Source organism: Tachypleus tridentatus, chromosome 10 (genome assembly GCF_004210375.1).
Source record: "Tachypleus tridentatus isolate NWPU-2018 chromosome 10, ASM421037v1, whole genome shotgun sequence".
NCBI classification, from domain to species: domain Eukaryota; kingdom Metazoa; phylum Arthropoda; class Merostomata; order Xiphosura; family Limulidae; genus Tachypleus; species Tachypleus tridentatus.
In genome coordinates this window covers 55,267,241-55,285,907 of record NC_134834.1, presented here as the reverse complement: position 1 = coordinate 55,285,907, position 18,667 = coordinate 55,267,241, and the positions used below count along the sequence as shown (strand labels likewise).

The 18,667-nt window shown below is 32.2% G+C and overlaps 1 protein-coding gene across 2 annotated transcripts; it reads right to left on the bottom strand.

Moving 5' to 3' along the window:
- Window positions 1–1,853: 1,853 nt before the first annotated feature.
- LOC143229319 (adipose-secreted signaling protein-like) lies at window positions 1,854–15,244 on the bottom strand. Of its 2 annotated transcripts, none has more exons than XM_076461500.1 (6): window positions 15,110–15,244; window positions 13,757–13,836; window positions 13,405–13,517; window positions 12,315–12,456; window positions 6,036–6,164; window positions 1,854–5,844 (listed from the first exon to the last, which is right to left on the bottom strand). In XM_076461500.1, the coding sequence occupies exons 2-6, from the start codon at window positions 13,788–13,790 to the stop codon at window positions 5,756–5,758; spliced, it is 507 nt and encodes a 168-aa protein (XP_076317615.1). In that variant the 5' UTR covers window positions 13,791–13,836; window positions 15,110–15,244; the 3' UTR covers window positions 1,854–5,755. The 2 variants fall into 2 exon arrangements, with proteins under 2 accessions (XP_076317615.1, XP_076317616.1); XM_076461501.1 differs by having other exon boundaries at window positions 15,060–15,199.
- Between the last annotated feature and the right edge of the window lie 3,423 nt (window positions 15,245–18,667).

The following is an 18,667-nucleotide window of genomic DNA, read 5'->3' as shown; positions in this document are numbered from 1 at the left end:
TTTCCATCCATATATCAAATCAAAATAGTTTTTTTACAAAAGACCAGGTAACTGTGTGCAATTTTATTTACGAATTACAATGTGTTCCTTTTTTTTTTCTTTTTTTTGTTTGAGAAAATTCATATCTTAGATAGATGTAAAATATTAAATGGTCCATTTTGTATAACATTACTAATCGTTCAAGGATGTTTGGCAAAACTAAATCACTATTTACGTTTATGTTAGGGTTTAGCTACCTTCAGTAAAAGTGAAGTACTAATAGGCTTAGTAATTTTACTATAATTTGAGAAAAGTTTGTTCTTTAACTCCTACTAGGCTTTTACATTTAAATCTGTTAAATTGGTTTAATCAATCAGAAATGATTCAGGATGTATAAATAAGTTATTTTTCTTTTTAAATGCATAATTTCACAACTCCAGTGGTAACTAAATATAGATCAGTGAGGTTTGGCCACTGTGGGATTTCACCAGTTATCTCTGTTACATGATGTATACATATAGGTTATGTAATTTCAACCATTATTGACATATTTAGGATAAAAACAGAAATATTATTTACATTCACAACTCATAAAACATTAGCTTTATAACTGCATTTTCCTCTTCAATCTTTGAAGGATTTCTTTTTCCAAAATTTTTTATACGAGGTCTGTTCAAAAAATACGCGGACTGTTTGAATTGCGCGGCTCCAGTTGGTTCCAGGGGAAACCGCTTGGTGTCGCTAGGTTCGCACAGATCAGCTGATTACGACGCCATTTCCCGATTGCAGATATCTTCATTTGTGTATTAGCTACGCGGTTTTAAGTGAAGTGCGATTTTTTCATTTGGCGGATTTCAGAATGAATGACCTGAAGGAGCAACGACTTGCTGTGAAATTGTGTGTTAAACTTGGAAAATCTGCGACTGAAACTTTTGCTATGCTTAACACGGCTTACGGTGATGTTGCTAAGAAGCGTACGGCATGTTTCAAGTGGCATGAACGTTTTAAGGATGGTCGACAGTTCATTGAAGATGATGAGCGTCCTGGACGTCCTTCCACGTCAACTGACGACCCACACATCGACAAAATCAACACCCTGGTGCGGGCAAATCAACGTCTGACTCAGGGAGCTTGCTGAAGAGTGTGGGATATCAGTTGGATCTTGTTACGAGATTTTGACCGAAAAATTGAAGATGCACTGCGTTGCTACAAAATTCAGCCCTCAGAACTCGTGAGTTTTTGGCCAAACACTCGATCACTGTTCTTCCCCACCCCCCTACTCACCTGACCTTGCTCCTTGCGATTTGTTTTTGTTCCCCAATTTCAAAAGACCCTTGAAAGGAAGATTTGAGACGATTCCCGAGATTAAGGCAAATGCGACGAAGGAGCTGGAGGACATTACAAAAGAAGCGTACCAGGACTGTTTCAACAAATGGAAACATCGTTGGGATAAGTGTGTGCGTTGGGGAGGAGAGTACTTTGAAGGGGTCCCAGACCTGTAACTTCTATATAAAGTACATTTTGTTTTATGACGTCAGTCCGCGTATTTTTTGAACAGCCCTCGTACATACTTATATTAAGAGAGATGTTTTAAGTCATGTAACATATTTCTTTTTGATAAACTAACTAAACTAGAAAATTCTATTTAAATAATCAAGACAGTGAAACAAATTACCCTCTCTATAAAATCAACAAATTATTTCTTAACACTCATAAACCCCTCGCCACATATATCACATGGGTACATCTGTTAGTGATGAGAAATGGAATGACAGTTGCATCAGTGTGTGGTATAAATAGAACAACAGACTGGAAATGAACAAAAGTATGTCAATTTTTAATGATTTATTCATAAACAGACAAACTATTCAGAGTTTTAAGTTCAAGGTTTTTATTAAGATTTGTAAATACAGCAGTGAGCAGATTGAATATTAAAATTTCAACAAAATTTTTATAAAAACATACCGATTCATCAAAGTGGAAAAATGGTAAATTTCAATAATTTAACCAAGCCAAAAAAATCTGCAATTATACCAACTAATACATTCTTTATAGTATAAAATAACTATATCTAAATCATGATCTGAACATTGGAAAACACGACTGAAATTTTTGCAATTCACTGTTAAAAATTATAAAAATATAAATGGTAGTGTAGTGAAACACCTGTCCCAATGTTTCACTTTTTTCATTAATATTTACAGGTCTAAGTCAATATTTTTGTACCTATCCAATGAATTAAAGCACAAATAGTATATTTGTACTAGGTAGCAACCTACCTGACAGTGGAAACACTTATGACTATTAACTTGATTAATGTAAACTTCAAATTACTCTTAAATGTGAAAGTGCAGCTGAGAATATTTCTGATCTTACAGAGAAGAAACAACAAACTAGGTCTGGATTTGGCTACTGACTGCATAATTGAAACTTAGACAAGATCTGTGTTAACAGTGTTTAAAAGTATTCCTCTATATAAAACATTGCACACAATGCGGTAGCTGCAAGTCAGTTTATATCGATTTACAGCATACCATATGGCACCTGTCTTATGCTAGAGTCAGTTTTTTATTCCTAGGTCAACCCTACCTAAACGAATGTTACAAACAGGTCTGAAAAAAGATGTTTTCTGTACAGTTTCTTTTTCTATAGATGAACAAAATCACAGTAGACAAATTATTTACTATTTATATGCCACAGAAATATTATATATACAGATTTTTCTTTATTTTAAAATGAATGTGTATTCTGCATACAACACAATCTGATGGTCACAAAAAGAACTGGGTTTAGAAAAAACACCACAGATGGGGATATCAAATACTGCTTTCCTACTAACTAAATGCAATGTGAGCTAAAAGTTAATTAAATAGTTTGTTGAAAGATGAATGTTTAGGTGGTTTTGTGGGTTCTTAATGATTAATTTGGCAAGTATTATGAAGGTAAATGGTTCAATCTTACATAATTTAAATGTAAATGCTCTTCATATAAGAGCACAGAGGTATAACTTTGTATCAATTTTTCTGTTATATAATGCCTTATGATGACAAAGTATGATCTGGTAACTGGCATATGCGAGATATTATATCACAATAAGATTTAATACTTTTTACCAATCTTACTTTGCTGTTCCTATAGCACTGTATGCAACTTTCATAAGGATTCTTAGGCTACTCAATGGTATTAAGAAAGTTAAGTTAATCATCTTGCTCATCTTGTACAGTTGCAATAATTTTGTTACATTTCTTACTAAAGTTCAAAACTGGTTTTTGTCAATTTCTTAACATGAACTAAGACTACCATATCACAGTTACATATACATTTAAGAACAGACTAAATGTATGAAATATGTGAGCATGTGAAAAACAGGGAGATAATATAAACCAGTTTTTCACATGAAAAGAAATAAACTTGTGAAATAACCAAATTTTCAGACCCCAGTTTCAATCAGAATAAAACATTTAATACAATGTTAAGCTATTATTTTATCTTCTTAGATAGTAAAAAAAATGCACAAAACAGTTACTTATTGACCATATTGTAATACCAAAATTTTACTTAGGATGTTATAATTCAACAAGAATACAGTAAGTAAATATCTGTTTACTTCAATTTAATTTTTAAAATAAAATTAACACAATCCTGACCAATATTCTTGTCTATAATTCAAGATAAAATAATTAAGAGAAAAACTTACTAAAAATGGCTAATAATGTCAAGATAGTTTTTGTTATTAAGATTTTAAAACTATATTTCAAAACACCTCAATTCTTTGGTCTTATTTCATTGTAACATTATGAAACACAATTTGGCACTGCAAAGGTTACATTTAAAAACATGCTTATTTCCTTAAATACCCTAAAAAGTGTCATTCAGTACCTTGAAGATGTAATAAAATTGAGCAGTAATGCACAGTTATCACTGCAGCTACTATTCAGAGATAAAGGTAACCTTACAAATATATATATCAAATAACTGATTGTCACTGGTGTTTAACATTACAAAAAGTGTTTGAAAATGATCCGATAAATATAAAACTAGCATGTCTGAAAAGCTAAACCCCATGTTTATGTATGTTATTCTGGTAATATTAAAATACAGCTTAAGTGACACCCTCTCACACTCAACTTGGGGCTCGAAAAATTTAACTTTGAAAACAGAATCTGTAAATTTCCAATAGCATTAAAGCATAATATTTACCTATAATTTACTTGTAAATCATTAGATTTTCATGGATGCTGGAAAAGGACTAAATTATTTTTATGCCAGTATTTGTTTCTAGTTATTCTGATTAATTTTTCTAACTGGTCCTAACTCGGTTCACTTGTATTGTGAGGTTACTTTTAACAAAAAAATATTTCTGAGACATTAACAGCAGAAAAATATTACCTAGTTTTATTTTTAAAATTATCTTATTTAGTCATCACGCTTTGTCTAAAGAAAACACGAACTGTTTGCAGTTTTGTAGGATTAAGATTTACATAATTTTCTTGATAAGCTGAAAATAAATCATGAATATATTGCTTGCTTGATTGGATGGCAGAGGGTAGACATTTGATGCCCAGGTAGCATTCAAGAGCATTTTAACTATGTGACTTATGTGAGCCACAGCACAACTATACCGGCCTTTGACTTTTCAGTCATGATGACTAAACAGTTTAAAGTGATTACATCTGTAAAGTTTAGTTATACAGCAACTGATAGCCACCAGAGTACAACAGTAAATAGCAAGTAATTAAGAAATACAAAACTGTGCAAAATACACAATAATCTACCATATTCTTCATCAACAATTATCAACTCTAACTCTAAATTTCCATATTTTCAACAGTATATATAGTTTTGATTATAATTACAAAATTTTATATATTAACATGTCTTATTCAGGACTGACCAAAATGTTAATACTTCTGAAAATATTATTCAATAACAAAAGCAAAACAACAACATTAATTCTATTTAACACCTTGTAAGTTTCTGCAGAGCCATAATTAGGACAGGGAGAGAGAGCAGTGTACCTGCCCTGAGTGCAAAGTGGCAAGGTTCAGAAATATGATAAAAATTATAAAGGTTCCTAATGTGGTTACAAAATTGTCCATTTAATACTCTGGTTTTTCTGATTTCATTCTACACATACGCACACAAAGAAAATGCCATGATGGAACCAGAACTTATCACACTACTGGATTCATTGATGCATAACTAATGTTTTGAGTATTTCAACAATTAAATATGATGAGTACATGAAATATATAAATGTCTCGACAAATAGGACTAGTTACCTACAAATTAAATATACTTGGATGTGTGCTATTAAAATGAGTCATAAACTGCCTATTCACAAACTATGAAAAAATTAATAAAAACTCCTTATATGGTAAGGATTTTATACAATGAAGCTAATTCAAAGAGATGTATTGTACTGTATTATATGTGAAACAGTACTACAGCACATTATGAATTATATTATTTTAATTTTTGAAATAAAGGAGCATAATGTATACTTTGCTGGAAAATTTAGATACAACTTAAAATAAGCATGAAGCTTTTGAATCCAATATCAAAACCTACAGTCTCTTACTAGGGATAATTTCAATTATTTCCAAAAAGCCACAGAATGTCAGATACAAACAGTACACTCCTTTTTCTTTTCTAAAAGTTCCTGACTAAATAGCCATGCAAGCTATAAATATCCCTACATAAGCTCATATTATTTACCTGAGTTAACAAGTGTAACCAATACATGGATTAATAGTTCACTGACGTAACTAAGCTCTCAGTCACTATGCTCTGATCCTTCTTTAACCAATTCATAACCAATGCAATGGACACCATTCTTCAAAAATGGGGTCCCTTTGCCTTTACCTGCAAGGAGAAAAACAAAACAGAATTGAACTTAAACAGTAGTAATATTAAAACATACTGTATCATATCCTGTTCCATTTAACAGAATTATCTTTACTGAGTGCACACACTTTTGTAATAACAAACTAAAATAATTTTATCTTATCAAGAATGTAACAATTACATATCACTGATAAATACTTTTAACATACCAAGAACTTGAGCATGAATTAGAAGTGTTATAGTACATCTTGAACTGTCACAAGCTTCTAACACTATTTGTTCACGAATTAACTTCTCCTTGTATGCAAAGAATTCCAAGGTTATTTCATATGGTTTTTCTAGAAGAAAAATGTACATAAATGTAGGAGAATTTTGAGGAGAATCTTAAAAAAATAAAATTATTTCTATACATAGTTCATAAACTTCATTCCAATAGCACATTTTGCAGCATTTTTTCATGTTCTCAGATTTCTGATTTTTAATAGATGTATGTATACACATACACACACCAGTTTAACTATTAGAAAATTTTGACAAAGTTGATAATTACAGTTACAAATAAATTATCTTTCTACATTGAAAATTTACTTTGAACATTAATTCTAAACATATTTCAAATGTTTGTGATGATGAGAAAACCCATTTGTAGAGAAAATTTTATATGTAAAAATGGCTGGTATGGGTAGAGAAAGCACTATATAGAGGAGCAAACAACATTTTGACCTTCTTTGGTCATCGTCACTGCTTCCTCTACCCATACCAGCCATTTTTACATATATAATATTTCAAATATTTTTGTGTAACCATACAGTACTGTGCAAAAGTGTTAAGACAAAGTCAAGAATTAGATTTCAGGTAACTTTCAAAGAACAATGGAAGTTGAATAACAGGTGAAACATTAAACTTTTATTAATCTTTGTATTTAGTACAACAAAAACTCAGTGGAAGTGCTTTTGTTCAGCAAAGAATTAATACTGTATGCATCCCCCTTTTGCTTTAATAACTGCAGACAGTCTTTCAAGTGTCCCTAATACACTCCTATAATGTTTTTTTGGAAGTAACCTTTGATCTGTTAAGTTTTTGATCTATCAAGTCCCAGACCTGATCAACTGGATAGAGATCAGAGCTCTGTAGGGAGCCACTGCATTATTTGAATGACTCTAGCAGTTTCTATCTCAGCTAAGTAATTTCTCCACAGGTTGAATGAGTGTTTGGGGTATTATTTTTGTGATAGTAGAATCCTTTACCAATAAATACACAAATTACTGGGTATACCATGATGGATCAGTACCTGATGGTACTTGCATTGGTTCATTACTCCAATATATTTTGCAAGTATCTTGCATTTTCTCAGTAGAATAGTACCCCCAAATCATTACACTGTCTCCCCAATATCATGTGAAATGCTATTAAATTTATTTCTTCTAGAATGTACCAGTATAATATGCTAGCTTCTCCCTATATAGTCAAGACACTGCATGGGTACCAAGGCAGCTATCTGAGACCCTAAATCTTATCAGTATGTTAATTGAAGCAGAATCCTTATAATGTGCACTTGCTGCAAACATATAGGAATTTTAAAGAATTATAGGTATTCTCACCTTGTCTCATTCATCTGTTAACAAGAATCAGTGAAGTATTACCATAGTATTTAAATTTACATTATATAATGGCATAGGAGGATTAGCCCCATAAAATGGGAAGAATGACAAAATATTCTCTTGTCCTAACACTCTACACAGTAATGTGTGTGTAAAATGTATTTGCCTTTATAAATGAAATGTGCAAAACAGTAAAATTTCAAACTACATATTTTTACACTAAGAAATGTATTGAAAGTCAATTTGGGAATGTAATGTCTCTGGAACTCTTGCAAATAACACTGGACAGAGAAAAGGGGCTTCCCATAACTCCCTATGGGTAGAATATGCAAAATGAATCCTTTCTAACAAAGCTTCTACATTCAATAAATTCCAACAACAAACCAACCAGGAAACCAAAGAAAGAACTTAAAAAGACAATCTGACTGATGTAAATGTCAGCAAAATTCCCAACTTGTCCTCAAACTGCTGACTGGAATGTTGATAGATTTCAGACAAAAGCTGGATTGAAGATAAGTAACTCAAGACAGTCATAAGAGTAAGACAAGTTTGAGAAAACTGATCTGCTTAAAGTGATCACAGGTACCAATCTAGAGCCCCACAGGTCCAAAAGAGGGTCAATTTGCTGATAATCTAAGTATGTTGATCCAATAAACATGGGGGACAAGGCATAGCTATCCAATCATATAACTGAGCAGCACACCTCCCAGCCTGAACTGCAAATATCAGGAAGAAGAGGAAAACATAGTAATCACTTGACATGCTTTCTGTTAACAAGGAATGAGTAGAGTCAAATATAACAGGAGAAACCACAAAATCTCACACACCTAAGTAACCAACTGAAGAAAATAAAATAGACTGGAGGTGGCTGATCTGAATGATCCCATGAGGTTGATGTAGTAAAAGAAAAAACCAGAAAAATGGAGTCTAAGTTCTCAAGAGTTGTTCCCAAGATACTTGCCTCACAACCACCTGGAGCAACACCCTCAGTCTCATATATATCTCCATCTTGTAAGAGATGAGATCATACCATAGACAACTTCAACTGAGATAGCAGAAGTGGTAGAGGTCTGTTTGACCTTTGTAGTAGAAACATTAACTCAGGAATTCATACCCATTGTTAAAATTTTTTAAAGTAGTTTATAGATAAACAAAAATATAACCATAGAAATGTCCATTCAAAATTACAACACTCCTGTTGATAGAAACCCGTGACAAATGCTTTGTTGAGAAAAATTGATTACATTATCTGAATAAGGAGGTGCTTATATGCAGTACCTAGATAGAGGGCACATTGAGGTTGATGGAGAATTTTACCTAAAGGCATTCGTATGGGGTATAAAAGATTATAGCAAGCATTCACAATGCTTAGGTGAACAAAGAGCAGAAACCCTGGAGAATGAGAACTGTGTTGTCAGCAGATTATAAGTATGTTTTAGAAATTCTGTTTGCTTTACAACTAGTGACAAATTGATGGTTTGAGTAGCTTAGCCATCTATATGCCAAGCTTGTTTTCTTAAATCACTTAAAGTTATTTTACAATTTGAGTTTTGTGCTTTATTCTCTTTTTGAATTACTTATATTCATTGCTTTCTGAACTGTTCCACAAATGATTTATTTATAACAATTCCTACCCCACAGAACACTTAAATTTGTTTTCTCATGATGACTCTTAAACATACTACCATTTGTCTGATGTGAGATAATTTTGCCTGTAGTAATGTAATATTCAATGATAATTACAAGTGTGTTATGCAGGCTGTGTGTGGATAGTCTGGCACTGATGTAAAGGACATAAATAAAACAAAATAATTATCACATATCTTCTGCATAAAGCAAGCTTCATAGTCAATAATTTATTCAAATACTATTTGGCAACTGAATAAAATTAAGCTGACCAGTACATATATTGTAATAAATTAATAAAAATTACACACAATAATGATATAAATATTTTATATTCAGTATAATGTATGTTTTAAATGAAACAAAACTCAAATAATGAAATAATGAACAGCCCATTAGATCCTAGTTAGTTTGTGGCAGCAGAGACATTGACATTAGTCTTGACAAAGATGTTATGTTGTAACATTAAAATTGTTGTGCAAGAAATAAAGAAGTATAACATACTTTCCAGTAATACATAAATTTAATTTTTATCTCATAAAAGTTCAATATAAATATTAATCTTTGCAAGAGTCTGAACCATTTTTTTTATTTCTCTCTAAACCTACTGCTATGGCACTATTTTTTTTAAAGTATCTAACATACCTCAATAGGTTCTTCATCAAATGTAATTGACAATTTTTTCGAGGTTTGTAATAATGAATGTGATCAGAAACAAAACAAATTAGCTTAACAAGTAAGACTTCTTTTATCTTAAACATAATAATTTTAAGATATTTTTGATACATTGATCTCAGCATCAGCTTCTTAAACCCAAGTGGTTGCTGCCAATAATTGACCATTAGTACTAATTTACCCATTGGATGGTGTCAGTGACCAATAACATTTATGTTTCTTTGGCTGAAAACTAATCCAAACCATGTTGTTATCCACCTTTTATAAACAGAACAAAAGCTGATATCATAATTATGGTCAACAAATATTCACCAAAAGAAAATCACCTTGCCTTAAAAATCCATCAAAGTTTAACTTTTTTTAAATTATATTAATTTTTATTTGAAAAAAGTGTTGATTAGGTGTAACTTTTTTTTTCTAAAGCCTTTGCTAAAGTGCCACACAAAAAGATTAGTAAGAAAATTACAATGGTGAAGGTTTGGGAAAGATTAGTTAACTGATCCATCATGTGCTTGTTGACTGCTTTGCAGGATATAAAAAAAGTTGTTTTACTGGTGTTACTATAATAATCTATTAACTTCCCATATTTTGTTTTTCCTAGCTATACCATACAGTATTTTGTTTTCCAACAGTCATTCCCTTTGAATGTTGATATGCTAGTACAAGTGTGCTGAATTTGATAAAGGGGCTTCTCCTGTGAGAGTTAGCTTCTTCTTTTAGCTTTATACATGTATGGTCTGGCACATATCTTCAGGTGATGGTCTCAACATGATTGCTTTCTGTTCTCCCATCTATCTGTGAATCAACCATTTAGAACTTTATGCAGTACTGCTCCTGAGTCAGTTACAAGTATAATGTTGATTTTACTGTCTATTTGCAGTTCCTTATTTTTAGTAGATTAGAGAGATATGGGGAAATCCAAAGTCTGGTGATGGCATACAATTGCAGTGATGGTCTATCTGTCAAGCATTGTCTCCCGAGTGGGATCATTGTGGAACTAAAATGTCTCAACTGAAAATGGCACCATCTTGATGACAGAATGCATGGTCTTTATACTGCCAGGCCCTAGTGAAGAATTTTACTTGCAAAAGCTGTTGTTATTCTACAATACTACTGAAGTTTAAGGTGTAATAGGAAAGGTTTGCATGGGAGAAAGCAGAATATTATTAAATAAATCCAGTCAAACTGGATCATTGTTACTATGTTAATAGTGGAGTATTTCAAGGATCAGCAATTGTGTCTTTAGTTTTTTATTATTTACATCAATAATATTCATAAGGGCATAAATAAGTAAAGCTGTAAAATCTGCTGTTGATATTAAAATATTAGATATTCCTTGCTGTATTGAGGATGTTGAGATATCACAGAATGGTTTGAATCAACTGATAAATCAGACAAATAGTTAGCAAATGAAGTTTAATTATAGTAACACTGATATCAATTAGTACAAGTTAATAAATTTGGGTATTATAATTCAGATACCACATATAATATAGAAAGGAACCAAATGAAGAACATGGCTGAAGAAAAGAGTCTTGGCATAGCAATGGATATGTCTTCAAACCATCCAAGAAGTATTCTTTTCTTAGCAATAAAGCTAATAGTAGTTTAGGATATATTTATAAACATATTGATTACAATCAAAAAGGGGTAATCATCCCTCTGTACTAATCAGTTTTAGGCCTTTCTTGGAATACTGTGTACAGTTTCAATCTCCTTATCTTAGGGAAGATTCTGACTTATTGAAAAAGGTTCAGCAGATATTTACTATAAAGGTTCCAGAAATAGAAGGATTATTCCACAGGGATAGGTTAAGATTTCTTTAAAATTCTTTTCTCTTGTGGAATGAATTGCAATCAGCAGTAGTAGGTTCCAGAACATTATGGGAGTTTTAAAAGTGAATGCTGATGATTTTCTGTGTATCAAAGCATGATTTAATTTTTTTTACTTTTCTCAAGCAGTGCGTGCATTCAAGAACAGTCTTGAAGGATTAAATACTGCAGTTTATGTTCTATAACACATCTAGGGCTTCACACAAACAAACACTGAACATTGTGACTTTTATTTATAAACAAAGGATAAAGGCAGCCATCTCACATGATTTTAGAAATTTTAAGCTAAATATTAAACAAGTATATACAAGAGGGTTAAACAAAGGGTATAATCATAGTAAGAACTCTCCACTATTTTTTTACCCATATATTTATGCAAGAAAGTACCCTTAACAAGAAAACACAACTTACACCAATCATAATTTCTTACTATTTAACACTATATGAAGTGTACAGTGAATGGTTAATCTAATTGTATCATTTTATCAGTTATGAAATAATAAAAGGTTTACATTAGAAACTGGAAAATAAATGTTAATTTTTGTCTTTTTATTGTTGCCACCTTCCTTACAAAATAACATTTATAAAAACTGAATAAAAGGAATATTCTCAATAGCAACTGATGAAATATAGCTGTTAATGATTGCCCTGATAACATTAGGTATTTAATACATCAACAATAAATAAACAAAAAAATGTTTTAAGTAGAGCAACTAAAGTCACTCAAAAATAATCATTAATGAAAGCAAACTACCTGAATTATCATGCTTTCCATTCACTGGATATAGTTTAGTGACTCTCAAGTTCAGATTTGAAGGATTCTGATTACTTACAGCAAGTGGTCCAGCTGTCTCTCTACTGTCAAACACAAAGGATATTTCGTATTTATGGTAAATCTGAAAATTAAAAAGAAATCAAGTTTTAAACAAGTCTACTTAATATTTTAGTTATAGGAGTTAAAACAATTACAATTTATCTTTGTGTAATTGATTATATAAATAGCACCTGCACCACTACTATGTCTGTCATATCCTAGGTGGCTTAATGACCCCTGATATTTGCATAAAAGGCTTCATCATAACTGGGTATGGGTGGTATTATTACATATTCTTCCTTGTTTTAACTCACAATTTCTTAGAATTTGTATGAATTTTTTTTCATGCACTTGACAAATAAAATGAAATTCGTAGTAAAGGTACCAAAAAGTTTTATTTTCCCTTAAAACAAGGTTCAAGGTAGAAATAAGCAACAAACAACCTGTATTAAAATAGCATCTTCTGTTTAAAGTCTTTAATTCTGTGGTTCTATCACATCTGTTGGTTTCTTCAAACTGTTTCCATTTTAAATACTTTACTTTTAATACTTTATGTGCTTCATAAAAAGTTGTCTATTACATTTTGGGGAATAATTCAGTGATCATCTGCTTTAGCCATCCCTAATTTATAAGCAGTAAACCAAAGAGAAAGCAGCTAGTCCACACCACCCACTTCAAACTCTTAAGCTTTATTTGCATAGCAGGAGTTGTTTGTCACTCTCATAATGCATCCAATCCCAAAATGCAGTTTATTTCAGTGGTAATGGTTCTTGAACTATAGAACCTCAAGTTCATAGTGTAGCATGATAAACACTGGACTGCTAATTAATGTGACTTTTTTATACTTTTAAGCATATATATTGTATTAATTTTGATTGTTATCTTTGCTAACTTTTTTGTTAAATAAATAAATATTTTAAGCCTTTTTCTGGTAAGTGATAACAAACTATGCCTTTTTTTAGCTAAAAAGTATCCCAAGCTTAACAAATCTTCCAACTTTCAAAGAATAACTGATGATCAAATTACTTACCTGTAAAAATCCCACATGGATATTAATATGAGAGTCATTCACACGATGAACAATGATGTCTGCATCATGGCCAAAAGTATCTGATGCCTCATTAAAATGAACTCTCTGGTGATCTACATCAAAATGGATATCAAATTTTCACAATATCAACAGCTGAAGTAGTTTTGAATAAATTGTAAATTTAGTTGGAACTTAAATAACACTTTCACCTTGCATCAGGTAAACAACAATAGAACAATCAAAAGCTAGAAAATATAGCATGAAGCAGAATATGAAGATAAACATATTAATACAAACCAAACTAATATGACATATTTATAACCTCTTTATATTACAATCAAAACTAACTCACCACCTTCATGCTGATGAAAATCTTCAATTTCCATATTTTAGATTATCACCAAAAGTAGAAATGCACAAGAACTTAATGATCTACAATAATAAAGGTGTTACAAAAGAAATTATAGTCACAGCTTACATTTTCATGGTAACAGTGAAAATTAAAAAAAAAAAACTTACTTTATATAAATGTTAAAAAAAAATGGAGATTTTATACATCATGTCAACTTTGTTTTGATACAGTTGTTATTCATTACCTATATCAATAATATGAATGCCTATTTGGGTAATATATTATCCAGATTTTCTGATGGCACTAAAGTATTTTGTAAAGCTAATAGTGTTAAAAATCTTTAATTCTAAAACACCTTAACAGTTTTATTGAAAAGTTCACTATGTTGAATATTAATTTTCAAACTGTCAAGTACAAAAGAATATTCTTCTGATGTGGAACTTTTGATACAATCTACTTTTTGTCTGAATAGCACAACAGACATTTTTTTGATAAAATAAAACAAAATACAATTACCCAGAATAAGAATCTAGCTTCTACTGAGAATTTGGAATTTTACATGTAATTTTGATAGCATTTATTACAAGAAACAAATACACATTATATTTAAATAGAAATAGAGCAGATATGGACAAACACTTGAAACTATTGTTAAAAATATGACCTGCATAGTTTAGAAAACATGAACACCTTACAGATGCTTACACAGTACTAGTACTACTAGTAGGCTACGTTACAAACTTAATGTCTAGCAAGTGGCATCTGAAGCAATGCTAATATTATCATTACAATTACTGAGGGTGACAAGTAAATTAAAATTGTAATTTGTATGGTCTTGAATATATTACACTAAAATTTGGAGTTTGTTAGCGCTAGTACTATTAGTATCAGTAGTACAAGTTAATACTGGAATGGTATTATTATTCTTTTGGAAATCATAAGTATTATCATCAAAGTTTATGATTTTATCATTGTGCGTTGTTACTAGTGTTAATGTTATGACTTTAAACTTTTTTAAAAAAAATTAAACTGTTGAACAAGTATGTTAATATGAAATTGAAACGCTACATTATAGATGTAGTTTCGTTGACTGGTTTGCTTTGTCAACGTCAAACTCAGTTTATGTTTTGTGTCACCTTACTCCTTTTTGATCTAAAAATACTTCATTACATATGTATTTATAACTTTAAAAAAAAATTAAAAGTAACCTCATCCCTTACTTAGTAACGTTCGTCTTATTTACAGTTTCAGTGTACACTTTACTAATAATACCAGTAAATATACCTAATACGTCAATACTTACCAAACATATACAAACTTAAAAAAAAGGATGTACCTTTTACTGGTACTTACGCAAATATTACGATACGATCTCCCTTCACACCTGCTGAATAACTTCTATGCGCGAACACGATATTCTACGCAGAAATTCGTTCCGCAAAATGGAATATCGCAAGCAGTGGCGCTAGTGTTCGTTTGTGCCACGCCATGGCGTCGTGTAGCTCCTGCTAATTCTACTTTTTTGATAAATATACAATACTAATGTGTCTGTGTATTTTCTTATAGCAAAACCACCATTGGACTATCTGCTGTGTCTACAGAAGGGAATAGAGCCCCTGATTTTAGCTTTGTAAATACGTAAACTCACCGTTGTCCCAGCGGTTGACACGGTACTAATCAATTACTAACTTGTTATTTTCTGAGGCACATTATGATATACAAACAGAGAAAATTGAAAGCCCAAAAGCAAAGAAGTGATTGATTAAAATAATAAATAACAAATGTGAAACATTTGATGTTGATTGGTTATGTTAGTTAAATATGAATAATAAAATTTACAAACAAACAATTCATAATAATTGTTTTTATGACTTTTGTTTTCACTTGTTTGCAATATATTTTTCCCACTACTAAATTACCGTAAAACAACAAACTGAGAAGGCTCTACACGTCTTCATTCCAGGATTTTCACGATTCCCACACTTATTGTCTAAAAATAGAAATTGTTTTATGTAGTTTTCTTTAAAATCTTAGTCGTTAGCATTATGTGAATCTATTGAATACTCAATTTTAGGGCTAAGACACATAGTAGTATCATTTATTGATTTTACGCATATTTGTAGGTATATTTTATGCTTAACGGGTAAGAGGGTTGTATAGACATGCCACTTGAATTTTTTAAATGCAAGGACTTAAATATTCATAAATGTAATTCTTCTACAGCAACTTTTTTCTTTCATTTTCTTGCAGATGCTCTGCATATAGTATGACATTCTCGTTAACTGAAGGCCTGGCATGGCCTAGCGCGTTAAGGCGTGTGCTTCGTAATCTGAGGGTCGCGGGTTCGCGCCCGAGTCGCGACAAACATGCTCGCTCTCCCAGCCGTGGGGGCGTTATAATGTGACGGTCAATCCCACTATTCGTTAGTAAAAGAGTAGCCCAAGAGTTGGCGGTGGGTGGTGATGACTAGCTGCCTTCCCTCTAGTCTTACACTGCTAAATTAGGGACGGATAGCACAGATAGCCCTCGAGTAGCTTTGTGCGAAATTCCAAAACACACAAACAAATCGTTAACTGAATGTCGACAAGTCGAAAACATGCATTATATCATTTCACTCAGTTAAAGTTCCACAAGCCAAAGGCTAAAACTCGCAGTATTTGACTCTGTGTCCGACTCCTTGCTCACTCGCTTCTTTGTAGATATTTGGGTATGTAGCTTTCATGTCGACTACCAGTAAGAATTTGTTGCTGTTGTAGTGCTTTTGGGCCAGAGTATCCCACAGTACTCTGGCCCTTTTCAGGGCAATGTCCATGTATTGTTTTGCCCTTTTTTTCTTTATCCATTTATTATTATTTTTTACTTCTATTCCTTTTTTTATATTTCTATTCGTTTTTTTTACTTATATATACATATATTCCCTTTTTCCATATATATTTATCGGAAAAATAAAATAATAATACATTAAAAACATTAAAAAATAAATAGACTAAAACTAGTTTTAAGAGTCTAGTGCATGGTGGTCAGCTTGATTTATATTTCTTAAATATATATTTATAGGAGAGAGGTACTTAGGACTATGTCGAGATCACGCATTAAATCATTTTTATGCCAATTCTTATTAAAATAATTTAGTGCATTATGCAAGAGTCTTACAGATATTGTCTCTATGTTTGGATACTTGTTCATGAATGTGGAAGAAGTACTACGTGACACTTTATAGACTGAAGTTAAGATTGAATTTTGTATTTTTTGTAGTTTGTGTAATTGTTTGTGTGTTATGTTTATCCAGGCAGAAGATGCGTATTCTATTATAGGTCTAATGTATGTTTTGTAGATTTTTATTATATTATCAGGTGATTTACCTTGATTTTTACCTGAAAGACTTCTTGCATAATTTGCTCTTTTCCAGATTCTAATCAGGATATTGTTTGTATGCTGTATCCACGTTAATTTGGTATCATAAGGTATCCTAAAATTTTAGCAGAAGTAGCAGTCTGTAAAAGTGATCCATTCATGTATAACTTTGGTGGGTCTATTTTTTTCAGTTTATTTAATCTGCTGAATAGTATTACTTGGGTTTTCGGAATATTTATTTTTATTCTATATTTCTGGTAGTATTCTTCTAAATTATTCAGGACTGGTTGGAGGTTTGTTGCTGCTATTGAAGGAGTGGGGGCACTTTTCCAAACTGCTACATCATCAGCAAATTATGATGCAAAACCTAAATTTAGGTCCAACAGTGGCATATTACTCACATACATGATAAATAAGATAGGGCTAACTACCCCCTCCCTGTGGGACTCCTGCCTCAGGTGAAAAGGACCTTGAGTGGGATCCATTCACATATACTTTACACGTTCTATTGTTCAGGAAGTTAGATTGTCAGCGAATAATTCCCTGGGGTAAATCCATTTTCGTTAACCAGTGGCGTAATTCGTTAAGCCACACCGTGTCAAATGCTTTCTCAATGTCGAGAAAGCAGTGGCGGCGTCAAGGGGAGCTTGGGGGGCTTGAGCCCCCCAAATGAGCCAAACCCCCTCAGCCCCCAATATTGTTACCTACATATATTCGTAAAATATGGAAACACAATCGTCGTTGTTGCTTAACAATTAACATCAAAGAGACATAGATCTGTAGAACTCAACGTCTTCATTAAGACGGAAGTATGTGTCATGCGTCCCATAGCAACCTATTGAATGCACTGAAACTCATGCGCTGTATTGCCGCTCCCTGTGTAATGCCATTCTATATTGAGCTTTGACGAAGATAAGACAACCACGTTGATTTCAAGTTACAACACAACAGGCGCATTGTTTTGAAGTAATATTGACTATAAACACAACATGATGAAATATAGTTAGCCTGATAGTGACCTTACTTTTCCTCAGAGTGTATTAAAGGTGAATTTTCAACAAATTTAATAATTGCCTTAGAAACTGTATTTTGGTTAGGTACAATTCCTGTGTGGTTGCCATATTTTTAAACACTTTAGTTTTTCAGTAAAAATGAAACAAAATATGCGGGTCCTCGAACTCAAGTTCCTCTCGGTTGTTCGGCTATTTCCATGACGTTTTACAACTATGACGTAATAGTTGCCAAACACGCTTCCTTGCGCGCCGACCATTTTGTTCCTTTCAGTGCTGGTGTAAATCTATCGATGCTTTTTTCGGATTACATCTTTGTGAGACTAATTTTGTCTTGATATTGCTACCTTATGTTTGTTTTATGATAACATGGTTCACTGCGTTGCTTATGGTTGTAAATACAGTTCGGCATCGGGCAAAAGCTTCTTTTCGTTTCTGTGCAAGGAGAAGGAACCGGCAAGGTGGCGACAGTGGGTGCGGATGGTCAGTAAGAAGAACTGGACTCCTTCACACCATGCAAAGCTTTGTCAAGATCACTTTAAACACT